This window comes from Patagioenas fasciata, chromosome 21 (assembly GCF_037038585.1).
Source record: "Patagioenas fasciata isolate bPatFas1 chromosome 21, bPatFas1.hap1, whole genome shotgun sequence".
Lineage (NCBI taxonomy): Eukaryota > Metazoa > Chordata > Aves > Columbiformes > Columbidae > Patagioenas > Patagioenas fasciata.
The window spans coordinates 7,129,632-7,143,936 of NC_092540.1; the positions used below are offsets into that span (position 1 = coordinate 7,129,632).

At 58.4% G+C, this 14,305-nt stretch overlaps 1 protein-coding gene across 1 annotated transcript; it reads right to left on the reverse strand.

Annotated features, from left to right (window-relative positions):
- Positions 1 to 2,421: 2,421 nt before the first annotated feature.
- LOC139829565 (uncharacterized) lies at positions 2,422 to 8,048 on the reverse strand. Its single transcript, XM_071817730.1, has 7 exons — positions 7,951 to 8,048; positions 7,218 to 7,279; positions 6,562 to 6,718; positions 3,869 to 4,157; positions 3,015 to 3,135; positions 2,462 to 2,551; positions 2,422 to 2,427 (listed from the first exon to the last, which is right to left on the reverse strand). Exons 1-7 carry the CDS (start codon positions 8,012 to 8,014, stop codon positions 2,422 to 2,424), a joined length of 789 nt encoding a protein of 262 aa, XP_071673831.1. The 5' UTR covers positions 8,015 to 8,048.
- Between the last annotated feature and the right edge of the window lie 6,257 nt (positions 8,049 to 14,305).

The following is a 14,305-nucleotide window of genomic DNA, read 5'->3' on the forward strand; positions in this document are numbered from 1 at the left end:
GGATGTGCAGCTGCAGCAGGCTCAGTGCCAGGGCCACAAGGTGCAGGGGCACCAAGAGCGGGGCCGCAGCCGAGCGGGTCCAGCAGAGCCTTGGGGAGGGCTGCCCTTGGAGCAGGGCCGGAGCTCCAGCCCTCTCCCTGCAGGCCTTTCCCTGCCCCCGCAGCGCTCACCCACTGCCCAGCGCAGCCTCACAGCCACCAAGGAAACACCCACAGCGTGAGACCCAGCGGTTTGCAGGGGGGGCTTTACTGATGGGGGCAAGAGCTGGTACCAGCAGCCTGGCCGGCACTGGCGCTCGTCACGCCGGAGAAGGCTCTTGCTGGATGTGTCTCTCGCGAGCCTCAGCGCCTGAGACGGTCTCCTGGCACTGGCCGACGTGGAGCAGATCCGCTCTCCAGAGCTGCGGAGTTGAGTACAAAGCTCTGCAGTCTTGTATGCACAGAGGTGCAGAGCAACAAGTCTGGTCAGGACACCTGTGGTGGGATCTGCTGCTGTCTGGAGAGAGCAGGTCCAGGTCCCTGGGGTGCAGTCCCACCCTGCTGCTCTCCGTGCCCCCAGGGCTGTCAGGAAAACACCCTCTTTGCCCAGCTCTGGCCTGAAGCTGGCCCACAGCCCCTTTTGCAGAGGTGAGCACTCCAAAAGGCAAACACTCAACTGGGAATGCTCTTTCCCCAGTTGTTTTTCACGGCCTGCGGTACCTGGGCCTCCCATTGCTCTGGCTCTTTTTTCCAGGCCTTTGGCGGTGCCACTGCTGCGCTTCTGCTCTATCTTGCTGCACAAGGACTCCCAGAGCTTGCGTGTTTCCTCCTCCGTGCACGCGCGGGGCTGCGCCTGCAGGACCACGGCAATGCAGCAGCAGGCAGTGTTGGTGTCCCTGGCAGGGGCTGGGGGGATTTCAGCGCCCCCCCTCCCTCCTGCCCCTTCTTTTCAGCCTCTCCATCAGCCCTGCTTTGCTCACGGTCCCGACTGCAGAGCCTTTCTGCAACGACCCCTGAGCCAAGGGAGCGCGGGGCTGAAAGCAACCCGGCTGCTTGCTGTCCCAGACCAGCCTGGCCGCACCATTGCGCCGTCGCCATTACAAACGCCACCACATCAACCTTGGGGACGTACCGGTCCTGCCCTCCTCTCCCCCGCCTTGGCAGGGGGTGCAGCCTGGGGTGCAGCTTCCCGCAGGTGTTGGCTGCTGCCTGCCTCTTTCCCCGACCGTTCCCAGCGCAGCACGGCCAGCTCGCTGCAGACACACAGCGGGAGGAGGCGGTGTGAGCACAGGAGCGCGCTCCAGCCGGGCTCCCAGCTGGGCGCCAGCCGCGGCCGCAGGAGCGGCTCTGCCGAGAGGCCGGTGCCAGGAGAAGCAGCTCTCTCCCGCGGGGCTGCGGGGAGCAGGAGGAAGGGACTGCGGGAGAGGAAGCACTGCCCGTGTCCGGAGAGATTTACCACTGGAGCTTGTCCTGCAGATCCAGCTGCTCATCCCTCTCCCCTCTCCTCTTGCGGGCCACCTGCCCCAGGATGCAGGTCACCACCTCCCGCAGGGCCCGGTCTGTCCGTGGGGAAAGGCTCCTGCAACAGCAAGGACAAAGTCTCCCTGACTCTGCAGCTGGGACCGTCCTGCCTCTTCCCACACTCAGCCCCACAGCTATGCGGCCCCGTTCTGCCCCACAGCCCCCTGGAGGCAGGAGGGGTTTCAAGCCCCTGCTCTGGCCCCTGCCGTGGGGTCTAACCCAGCCCGTTCCCGTGGCTGCAGAAATCCCCGGGCGCCCTGTGCAGCCCCGTGGCTCGGGGGTTGGCTCCCTGTACCCACCACCTCTGGCTCACCCCCACCGCCCCAGGGCTCGGCTGGAGCGGGCACACTCGTACCGCTTCGGGGGGACGCTGTTGTCCTCAGGGACTGTGGGGGGCTCTTCTCCGGCCTCTTCCCAGTCCTCCATAATGGTCCTGATCTCCAGCAGGTCCCAGCTGGACTCGTCTGACTCCACGCTGCTCGGGGAGCTGTCTGAGGAGCACTCGGGGGAGCTGGATTCCTGCACAGGAGGAGACTCTCACACAACAGCCCCGCACCCGGAGGGTGCTGCTTCCCAGCACGCAGACCCCAGAACACTTCTGAATGGACCACAGGGGACGGGGAGAACCGGGAGAAGGAGCTCAGCAGGCCCTGGGGTGACCTCTGAGTGTCACCAGGGTTTCACTGCAGCTCTGTGTCCCCCTTCTTGCTCAGGAAGGGCAGCATCACCCGCCCGGCTCTGCTGCAGCAACGCTGCTGTGACGGCTTGGGTGCCAGAGGTGCTTTGCGGTCTCAGCCGCCCCGCGGGAGAAAGTGCTCTTCTTCTGCAGGAATCCCAAGTACCTGGCTCCTCTGCATCTCCTCTGGGTTTTCTGCCTTTCCTTCCACACCGGGTGTCTCCTTTTCTGCCTCGGCCTTTGCTGTCATTGCTCCGGCTGACGGCCGTTTACTTTTTTCCCCTACCGCCGCCTCTTTTTTCTTCTTTTCCTCTCCTTCCAGGAATTTCTGGATATACTGTGGAAGCTTCTCCTCTTTCTTCTTCTGCCGTTTATTCTGGAGGCCGAATGAAATGCAATAGCAGGCAGCATCAGTCTGTCCTGCCACGGCTGAGCTGTTTCCCTCCCTTCCCTCCCTTCTCTTCTGCCTCGCTGTCCACGCTGGTTTGCTCCCAGGTTCCCGCAGGCTCCACCGAGGAGCCCGTCTGGGATGACCAGGGAGATCAGCCACCACCGGGCTACAAACCAGCCGGCAGCTGGCGAGCCCAGACAAGCCCTGCAGCCACCGGGCCGACAGAAACAGCCCCACGTGAGGGCTCTGGGGGTGTTTCCAGGCTACTGGAAGTGACAAGTATATTCTCAACTGACAGTGACCCGCCTCTCTCCAAGCAAACACCAAAGCAACCAGTCAGTGGTCCCGTGAACACCCAGTGAAGAATCTTGTGAGCGCTGGCATGTGTGGAGCAACGCTGCTCTACAGTCCAGTAGGATGTGCTCCTGCAGCATCCGGTGTCGGGTACCTTTTCTCTCCTCTCAATGGCTCTGGCTATGAAGTCCACTTCTCTGGGTGCAACCAGAGGCGGTAGCTTTCCTTTCTCCTCCTTTTCCTTCAAGCAGCTCCTCTGGATGACCGGTAGCTGCCTGCAAAGACACAACAGGGCGTGTTGGCAGGAGCGCAGGAGGAGCTGGTTCTGCATCCTGTGCTTCCAGGTGGCGCACCTGCTTCTGCAGCAGAACGGGCTCTGCTCACATCCTTGTGATCAAGTCCCCAGGCACAGAGAAGACCCCAAGCTGTCAGCCTCGGATGTGCCCAACAGCCCCCCTGCAACCCAGGATGCCCAGGTCTCGGCCCTCTCTTGCTGGAGCACCCAGAGGAACAGGGTCCTGTGCCCGGAGATAGCGCTACGCCCTGTACGGGCAGGTTGGGCGCTGGGGACACAGTGTCAAAGGGAGGAGGACACGACCCCACGGAAAAGCCATCCTGCCACTGAGCTCTCCGTAAGACAGGCGTCAGCGCAGAAGAGGCTCCTGGTTACTCAGGGCAATCCTCTGCAGTAACTAACTGCAGAACTCTGTTCTCAGCAAACAGAAAGGCCAGGCTCATTTCAACCTGAAGGGAACGCCAAAATGACCTTCTGCTCCTGGAACGAGCCTTTGCACTTGGCTACTCAAGAGATCTGCACATCGGAAGGGAAGAAAGAAATGGTGGTGCCAGCAGAGTCTGCCAAGAAGCTGCAGACACTGCCATGAGCAAGAAACCGTGAGTCAGTGGGACATGGGCAAAGCGCACGTGGGGTGTTTCCGGGAGGAACGTCTCGCTCCCACAGAGACCGGAGCAGGGGGCCACGCTCACCCGTTTATGCGAGTGTCTCACCTGGCGCGAGGCTCACTCCCCTCGGCTTTCTGACCCTGCTCCGGCGTCACAGTCAGGGCAGGTAACCGATGTGGAGGAAGCCTGGCTCGACGGAGGAGGCGCTTCCCGGCAGCATCCTCTAGAAACGGGAAAGGAGACGGTTCTTCAGAACAGCATCTCGGTGTTGTTCTGGGAACCGGGTGCCACTCGTGTGCCAGTTCCAAGGAGAGTGACGTGCGGGTCTGCTCAGGGCTGTGGTAACACTGGGGAAGGTGGTCCTTTTCATCCCTTTGAGGGAAAGCCATGTTTCCTGGGAGGTCTTAGGCCTTTTCTGACACTGGTTTTTCATCCAACGCCCCATGCCCACAGTGCACCGTTATTCCCTGGGGAAGACTGTTTGCATGGCTTTCTCTCATCCGTGCGCTGAAACGGGGGCTTCCATGGCAGATACTGGTGCTGTCCAGGAGTCATTCTGGGGAGGGGAATCATTTATCTCACGGGAACCCGGCTCTGGGGTTTCTGCATTGGTCCCGCGCACACAGATTTGCTGCTGGGGCAGGTTCACACCACAGGCCATCACCTTTTCCCTTCACACATCCGTTCAGGTCTATCAGCGCTGGCACTTTGGGCACGGTCTCAAGTTGGTACCTGGCAGAGGAAGAAGGCAGCAGGCTGAAGAAAGGACACCACGTTGTTTCCCACCGCAGCCCAACCCGGAGGGACGCAGCAGAAGCTCCAGTGCCGGGAGAGGCCCCGTCAGCCTGTGCCCGCGTTTCTCCATCCTTCCCTGAGAATGGCCGTCCTCCCACAAAACCCCCTTGCTGCTGCTGGGGAAATGACTCTGCTCATCGCGCACATGGAGAGCAGAGTATTATCTAGTGCTCTGGTTTTCTAAGACGCCTTTGAATTCTGATCTTGCCCTCCGAGTTCCTCGTAGAGCCTTGCAGATTAACGTTTCCGGACCTAAGAGCAGTCTCTCCCAGAGAGGAAAGAAAAGGAGCAGGAGAAACGTAGCGGGAAATGTTGCCTAAATGCGTCTCTAGGTCCACAGCAGGACAGATGCAGAAGCTGTGCCACTGTCCCCCGTTCCTCCAAGTGAAGTCAAACGTACCATGGCAGGACGACAACACGTCCAGAAGAGGTCTGGGAAGCAGCGGTGTCATGGCGTGAGATGACCGAGTCCCTCATCTCCGGCATCTGCAACGAGGACAGAGGCAGATGACGGGAGGAGCGGACGCTGGGAAGGGCCGGCTGCTCGCTCCGCCTCAGCCCAGCGCCAGCAAAGAGCCAGAGCCGCCCAAGGGCTCTGGGCTCAGCAAGCCTTGCCCTGCCTGTGCCTCTGCTCCCGGCCCCCAGAGTGGGGCACGCAGCGCTCCCCGCCATCAACGCCGGCCTTTTCTCGCAAAGGGCAGCTCCTCTGGGGGCGGCTCTTGCAAAGCCCGGCCATTGCACGCCAGGGAGGTGCTCTGCAGAGAGCCTGCTGTGCTCTAGAGCTCCAGGAGCCCAGGGGCTGAACGAGGCATGGCCGGCCAGGGGAAAGCAGCCCCCAGAAAGCATTTCAGAAGCAGCAGGAGTGGTGCTGGGAAAGTGAAAATCCTACCTCGAGAAGAGCTTGCAGCATCTTGCCAGCGCCATTCAGCCTTTCCAGAAAGTCTAAGTAAAATCTCATTTTCACGTCTTTTCCCTGGACAATCAGCATGCCCACGTCCCTCCAGATGATGGCAACGTTCTGCCCGTTCTCTACGCAGGCATGGAAAAGGTGCGTGGTCCTTTCCATGTAGAGCTGCACGGTGCCCTCAGAGACAGCGTTCTCTGAGGCTATCTGAGCATACGGCAGTTGCTCGAAATCTTGGTGGCCTGAAAGACGAGAGAAGAGGAACACATGAGCTTGCAGACCTGCTGGGCAGGCTACAATCAAAGGTCTGCAGCCTCCAGGCCCTCGGGCAACACTTTGGTGCTGGGCTGTCTGGCTGGGCCAGCGCCTCTGAGGAGACGCTCGGCTTGTCCCTTCCTCTTAAAGCGGACAGTGAGGTGCGGAGCAGACAGCGGTGGCTTCTCTGATACAGAAAGGGAAACAAAGAGTCTTAGGCACTTGGTGGGAAGAAGAGTGACTGCGGGACAAAGTGGGGAGATAGGCGCCAGGTCCCAGGGCAGCTGGAGGGTGCCAGCCCACACTTGGTGCTGTCTTTGTCTTTAGAGAGAAACGCACCCCAAACACAGCCCCAAGCTCTGGGTGCTCCCCGGGGTCCCACAACAGCTGCCCCAAAGGCAGCAGTGACCAGAAGGCGCAGGTGTCCCGCCAGTGGCTTTTGGAAGGAACCGTCTTTCCCCCCTGGGTTTCCCCTGCTTTTCCCCCGTGCAAGGAGGCTGAGGGAGCTGGAAGAGCCCCGGCATTTGCCTGGACGAGGTCTAGAGCAGCGGAAAGGGGGAGCAAGAGTTGAAGCATCATGGAACCAGAAGACACCACACCAAGGAAGCTGTGAGGGACCCTGTTGTTGAAGCAGGACAAAGAGAGTGCGCTCTTAGCTGCATTGTCCTCTGGGGATTCTTTAAAACAAACAGCTGGGCAGGGTCCTTCCACAGCCGGCTGGCTTTGTCGAGTGGAGCTCTTGGCAGGGCCGCGGTGGGTGGTTGGTGCTCCCCTCAGTCACCTCTGGAGAGCACAGCACCCCTCCCACCCTGCTCAAGGCCAGCGCCGCTTTCACGCTGCTCACCAGGAAAGTCTGTGCAAGCACAGCGGAGCTCACGGTCCTGCGCAACAGCCTTTTCAGGTTGAAACACGGGTCTCTCCACGATCACCAGATCCTGCTCGCTGAGGGCTACTCGCTTCGTGACAACCGCAAAAGTCCCGATTCCGGGAATGCGGACAGCCTGGAACAGAGGAGATGGCGGATGGGAAGAAGCCTTGGAGGGGCAGACGGGTGACTTGTCAGAGGAGGCTGATGGTGCTTAGTGCCCTGCCCTGGCCTGAGGTACAAAGGAGCAAGATGGGCTCCTTGGGAGAACACAAACAGGGGCTGCGCTTTTCCCTCGCACCCCCCTTCAGCTACGAAGAACCAAATAGGTGAGGGAAAGCTGACAAACACCCTCTGGCTCAATCAGATAGAAGGCAGGGGGTTCCCACGCTTGGAATAAATCCAGATGTGTCCCGGGCTTCCAGGTTTTCACATGCAACTCTGACGGGGGGACCTTCTTGTACATCTGAATGGACAGAGAAGGTGTCCATGTCACGGTGTGCATTGCAGTGTTGTGCTGGGGCGTTGCTCCTGCTTTCAACGCACGGGAAGAACAGCTGCACCCGATGGCAAAGGGCTGTCAGGACTTGATCAGCGTCCATCAGGGTGTGAGGGGAGAAGGAGGTGAGGCCCACCTGGTGGAGAGCCAGCTGCAGGCTGAGGTGATACGATGTGCTGGCCCAAATCTTAGCGAACTCTGGAAGAACAAGGGAAAGACCCGTCATGCTCTGAGGCAGCAAGCTCAAGACCGTTCGGCCCACTCCTGTCCAAGGAGCGATGCATCTTCCACTCAGGCATTTCAGGTGGTCTCTCTCCAGCCCGGCAAGAACCAAGGGACACCTCATGCTGCCTCCAAGGGGCTCCTTTCCTTGCGGGTGCAGCTCTCCAGGGTGTGACCCACTCCCACGGGAAGCCGGCAGTGCTCTGCCCTGCCCGCGGGGGCACGGGGCTGCGCTCCACGCGGCTCTCGGAGGCTCAGGGCAGGCCCTGGTGTCTCCCCAGCAGGGGCCGGTTTTGCCGGGTCACATCTCTGAACACACAGAGCCCACGTGGCCCACGAGCACCTTCAGCTCTTCCATTCAGACGTGAGCTCAGCGTGGGCAATGCCCAGCGCCAGGCAAGGGCAGCCCCTTGGGGTCAGGGGCTTCTGCCTGGGCTGCCCCAGGAAGGCAGGGGCCACGTCAGGGAGGGAACCAGGAGCCCTGGCTGCCACATCAGCCCCTCAGCCCTTTGGGATGGTCAAGCAGGTCCCTCCTTGCACTCACCACTCCTGAGCAACCACCCCCCACAGTCCTCGGGTTTCCATGCCTGATTTCAGAGATGTCCTTGACCCAGACACACATGTGAAATTGGGCCTGAAGGCCTTACCATAACGCTCCAGCTTCTCAATAGTTGGGCTCAGGTGAGGCTGCAAGAAGAGCTGTCTTGCCATCTTCGTTCCACTCCTGCTTCAAGTCAACAACTGCAGAGAGTGGCTGGACAATGGCTTTACTGCTTCTCCTTGTCCTCGTCCTTCTCCTCCTCCTTCTTCTCCTGATCCTTCTTCTCCTTCTCCTTCTCCTCCTCCTCCTCCTTCTTTTTCTCTCTCCTCCTCCTCCTTCTCCTTCTCCACCCTTCACCTCCTTGGTGCTGTCCTGCTCCCTCTCTCCGCCTTCTCCTCCTCACTGCAGAGCAGCTACTCCAGAGCAGAGCGGTGCAAGAGCAGCTCTCAGCACTTGGAGTCCACTCGGCCTCACCGGGTGAGTGGGGCAGACGCTGGTCACGACAGGGACAGGGGGGCTGTCACCACTGTGACGTGTGGCTGTCCCACTGTGACCCCGGACCGTGTCACAGAGGGGCTGCACACACCCTCCCCCCAGGCCCTGCCAGGGGCTCTGCAGTGGGCAGGGGCTTCCGGGAGCTGCCCCCACCCCACTGTCTCCTGAGCGGGAGGGGTTTCCACAGGCCACCCCTGCCATGTCCCCACATGGGGACACCGGGCTGCAAGGGCCGATGGGCTTCCTTCCACCCTTCCCCGCTTCTTCCTGCCCCTCTCACCCAACGTGTCTGCAGCGGGGAGCGCGGCTGCCCTGCCTGGCGCAGCTTGGGCAGGCGATGGCTGCTCACACTGGCTTTGGAGCCGGCTGCACCCCTCTCCCACCGGCCCCGGCAGCACCGGACCTGCTCCCACACGGGTCCCGCTGCAGCTCCCGCTGCTCACGGTTCCCAGTGCCATGGAGAGGACTGCTCTGATTTGCTGAAGGTGCTGAGGGGGGTGCCGTTGCCAAACTCGGGGAGGGGGTTCAGGCTGCCGAACCAAACAGGGTGGTGATGGATGGCCGCTGCTCCCTTGGTGTTCCCAGGAGAGAGGCCTGTCCATGCAGCAGCACTCGCGGTGCCCTAGGGCTCATTAACGCTCCGTGCCACAGGTCGCCCGGCTCCAGGCCGCCCGCCTGGTCCCACGGGCCGTCGAAGGGCTCAGGGTCGATAACTCTTGCGGGAGTGGCAGGGTGTGCGGTTCCAGCTAAAGGGCCTTGGACAGATTACACGGAAGTGTTTTCTATGGGTGTAAGACGTGATGGCCCAGACCGGTGAGAACGATATCTCGGGTCAGAAAACCACCCCGGTGTGTGCGATGTGTGAATGTTGGGCCTGGGCGTGTGAACGAGTGGGTCGGAATGCCGCCCACAAGATACGCATGGGAACGTGACTGAAACCAGTCACAATAGGAGTGTGGTGTGTTTAGAATAACAATTATTGAACAAAGTCATTTGTCTAACCTCTTAGCCCAAGCTCATCCCTGTAAATCTATAAATGGAGAACCGTTAATAAAAGAGAGCTCAGCTCTGCCCGGCTCTGCTCTTGCTGCTAACAAGAACCCTGTGCCTGTGCGCCCCGTCTGCGTCTGTGTGAATCGTTCCTCATCGCCACAACGCTGACAATCCTTTTCTCAGAACCCTCCGGGTCCCCAGCACCCTCCTGTCTCGTCCTCCCTAACAATGATTCAGTCCCCATTCCTCCCCGTCTGCACAAAAATGTGGTTTGCAGGTCACCAAGCTGGGGACCCATCCCTGGGGCCGCACAGGCAGTGCCCCGGCCTTTCTGCCTTGTGGACCTGTGGATTTTCTTGAAGAATTCCTTGCCAGATTCAGGCAAGCGTATATCCGTAAGATAATTTCTCTCTAAACACGTGGGTGTATTTTTCCTGGGGTTAGGGACTGTAATAGACTTAACGATATATTTGTTAATCAAACCGGTCTAAATGGATATGTTATCAGTGGTTGTGAAACCTGAGCGTGTGATATTAGTATATGCTGCCATTAAACAATGCAACCTGTACGTAGTCTTTGTAAAAAACTTGTTCCACAGATACGTGTAAAAGCCTAATTTAGCGTACCCTGCAGAACATTCAGGAAGAGACTGACAGAGAGAAGGGCCCAGTTGCATCCTTGTGTGAACGGGATAACGGGTCTTCAGCACAAAGCGGGAGGAAAACCAGCTCAAGGCCTTGGAGCCCTGGCCAATAGGCCAAAGATAAGAAATGCACAAAAGAACGGACCGCAGCCTTCATCCAAAAGACCCCCGCCCATGACCACCCGCAGACACTGCGCAGGCGCAACAGGAAGGAGCCAGAGCTGAAGACTATAGATATAATTCCTTGGAACTCATTTTAATAAGAACGGCCTTTTCGAGGAAAAGTTATGAATGTGTGTAGGCGTTCCCGGAATAACCATGAATATGTAATCATTTACCACATGTAACCAAGCTGGCCGCTCCTGGAAAGGCGCCGTGGTGCAGCGCAGGCTCCCCGGCCGCCCAGCGCTCTTTTGCCCGCTTGCTGCAATAAATTCTAAGCAATTTATTCCGACGAGTGCGTGCTGTTTATCGTGATCGTCTGTAACACCGTGCACGTTTCCACGCGTACTTTCTGTGCTTAATACAAGCACGTGTATCAATTATTTCCTCGCACAATCGCGGGTGTATTTTCCTCCCCTGCTTCCGCACAAGCACGTGTAACTTTCCGTGCACATCTGCACGTGTATTAACCCTCGCAGGATTGCGAGTGTATTGTAAATTTACCCTCGCAGAATCGCGAGTGTGCACTTTCCGTACTCACTACAGCACGTGTATCTCTTCAAAATAACCCCACACCGTGTTCAGGCAAGTGTGGACTCCTCCCGGACTCAGGGACGGCTCCGGCACTGTTTTGGTGAAGCCACGTGCATGCACTCTGTGCACCGCCTGTCGTATTGGTTGCTGCCCCTTCATCATTTTCCTCAACTGGTATCCGAACCTGTATTCGAGTCACTTTTGGATGCTAAAACCCTGTTTCTCACCGGTTTAACAGAAGTTGTTTTGGACCCTGTTGTCCCTTAAACGAACCTGGGGTGCCTCCGGGACACCCCCCTTTCCATATTGATCCCCAGGAATGAGTCCCCCCTCAGTCTCCTCTTCTCCAGCTCCAGAGCCCCAGCTCCCTCAGCCTTTCCTCACACGGCAGATGCTCCACTCCCTCCAGCATCTTGGTGGCTGCGCTGGACTCTCTGCAGCAGTTCCCTGTCCTTCTGGAGCTGAGGGAGAACTGGACACAACATTCCAGGGGTGGTCTCCCCAGGGCAGAGCAGGGGGGCAGGAGAACCTCTCTCATCATCTTGCACAATAACGCCCCCAAACTGAGTAGTTTTGCCAAAAAGAAATTGCAAATCTTCCAAACTCTCGCAAATAAATTTGTAATTTAACCAAAAAATGCGCAAATCTTGCCTCAAAATACTAATTTCCCCCCCAATTGCAAATCTTGCCCCAAAACCTTGCAATTTTGCACCAAAATCTACAAATCTTGACAAGAAAATCCGTAATTTTGCCCAAACTTGGCAAATTTGCAAAAAAATTTATAACCTTTTTGGGGGAAACACTCATTTTTTGATCCATTTTTTCGGGGGAAACACATTTTTTTATTAGAAACAAGTGCATATTTTGGAGAAAACCCCAATTTTAGCGCCATATTTGGGGAGAAACACCCATCTTTGGACCCATTTTCGGAGGGTGCACACAGTTTTGGGTGCACTCATTTTTTTGGGGGGGAAAAAACAACTTTTGGGCCCACATTTTGTGGGTAAACACCATTTTTTGGACACATTTTTGGAATGAAACACCCATTTTCAGTCCCATTTTTCGTGGGATAGTACCCATTCTGGAGGGAACAAGACCCATTGTTTTGGGAAAACACCAATACTTCCACTACTTGAGGTCCATTTTGGGGGGAAAACACTCAGTTTTGCGGGGAACCCATTTTTATGGGGAAAAAGCATTTTTGGGGCCCATTTTTTGGGCAAAGTACACAATTTGGGGGTGTCCTGGTTTTGTCACAAACCAGACCGGGTCTCTTTCAGTGATTTTCTCTCAGCTAAGCTCTTCTCGGTCGCTGTACCTTTCTGGGTCAGCCTGCCTATTTTTCCCAGGATGCCTGTGGCGCCGAACTGGAACTCGCCTCCAACCCTCGTCATCTTTTCGGTCCCCTAGCGGTGCCCGACAGCGACAGGGCAGGGGCTGTCTCAGGTCCTCCCCCTCTGCCCAACAGGGCAGGGCTCCATCGCCTTTGGGGGTGTTCCCTGGAGCCTCTCCGAGTGGCGCCAGCAGCTCCGCGCTCAGCAACAGCGGGTGCGGCTCCTCCGGAGGGGATGGGGGGAGGGGGCGGGGCCAAGGGCTGGTTTGAGGGGGCGGGGCTGAGGCGGCGAGCTGCGATTGGCCGGCCGGGCCGCAGCGGCCGTTCCCGCCTGAGCCTTGGGGCGGAGCCAGAGCGGGAGTGCGGGGGGCGGCCGGGCCAGGAGCCGCCCGCAGAGCGCCCGGAGAGCGGGCTTCGGGGACTCTGCCCGGGAACGAGCGGCAGGAGGAGAGGAGACGGCCCCAGCGGTACCGGGTGAGCTTCTGGCTGGAGCCTGGGAGCTGTTCCTCCCAGCGAGGGCTGTCGGGCACTGAACGGGCTGCCCAGGGCAGGGCTGGAGCCGCCATCCCTGGAGGGGTTTCCACAGGAGCTCCTGAGGGCCGTGGGCAGTGCCGGGGGGTTGTGCTTGGACTCCAGCACCTTCAAGGTGTTTGACACCCAAAGGGATTCTGTGGCACACTCAATTTTCACATTGCCATGGAGCCCGGAGGTCCCAGCGGGGTTTGGATCAGCGTGTTCTGGAACATTCTCAGTGGTGGGGTCTGTGTGCAGAGTGTGGTGGAAACGAGAAGAGAGGAGATGGAGAGAACAGTGGGGAGGTGGAGGAGCAGGAGTGGAGGTGAATACCAGAGAGAGCGAGTGTGTGCGGATCAGCAGTGACCACCCCAAACCTGCCCCGCAAACACGGCACCCAAAATCCTGCACCCCCAAATACTCTTCCCAAACCCTGCACACCAGATCCTGACCCCAAGCTCTGCACCAAAACCCTGCCCCTCAATCCTGCACCCCCAAATCCTCCACCCCGATCCTGTCTTCCCAAACCCTGCACCCCAAATCCTGCACCCCCAAATTCGGCCCTACAAAACTCTGCACCCCTAAACCCTACAACTGAAACCTTGCACCCCCTAATCCTGCCCTCCCTACCTTCCTGAACCCCGAAACCTGCACCCCAAACCCTGCATTCCCAAATCCTTCCGTCCTATACCCTACACCCCTAAACCCTGCCCTCAAACCCTGCACCCCAAAGAATTCCCTCCCAAACCTTGCACCTCCAAATCCTGCACCTCAAAGGCCTGGAAACCCAAGCCCTTCAACCCCATCCCTGCAACACCAAATCCTGTACCCCAAACCCAGCACCCCAGAATCCTGCACCCCAAATCCTGCCCTACCAAACCTTTCACTGCAAACCCCTGCACCCCAAGATTGTGCTGCTCTATACACTGAACCCCCAAATCCTGCAGCCCCAGGTCCTTGCCTCCCAAGACTCTGCACCCCCAAATCCTGCACCCAAATCTCTCACCCCCACCACCCTGCACCCCTATCCCCTGCACCCCAAAACTCCACACCTCCAAATCCTGAACCCTGAAACCCCGCACCCCCAAATCCTGTGCCCCAGTCCTGTGCACCCCACACTCTGCACCCCAAACCCTGCACTCTTAGACCTGACTTCTAAACCCTGCACCCCAAACAGTGCACCCCCAAATCCTGAAGCCCCAGATTCTTCCCTCCCATACCCTGCAGCCCCAAATCCTGAACCCCCAGATCCTGAATTCCAGGATCTTGCACCCCAGACCCTGCACCCCCAAATCAGACACACGAACACCCTGCACCCCCAAATCTTGCACCTCTAAGCCTCCACCCCTTAACACTGCACCCCCAAATCTTTCACCCCAAAACCTCAACCCAGAACCCTGTACCCCAAAACCCTACACCTCCAAATCCTGAACCCTTAAACCCTGCACCCCCAGATCCTCCCCCCAAACGAATGCACCCCCAAAACCTGCACCCCCAGATCCTGCTGCCCCATACCCAGCACCCCAAACTCTGCACCCAGAAATCCTGCACTCTCCTAACCCTGCACCTCAAACAATTCCCTCCACCCTGCACCCCCAAAACCTGTAACCCCAATCGCTGCACCCCCAGGTCCTGTCCCCAAACTCTGCACTGCCAGATCCTGCCCCCCTAGACCCTTAAAGCCCAAATATTGCACCCCCAGATCCTTCCTCAACACCCTGCACCCCCAAATTCCCCACCGAAAACCTGCACCCCCAGATCCTGCACCACCAAGTTCTGTACCCTGAA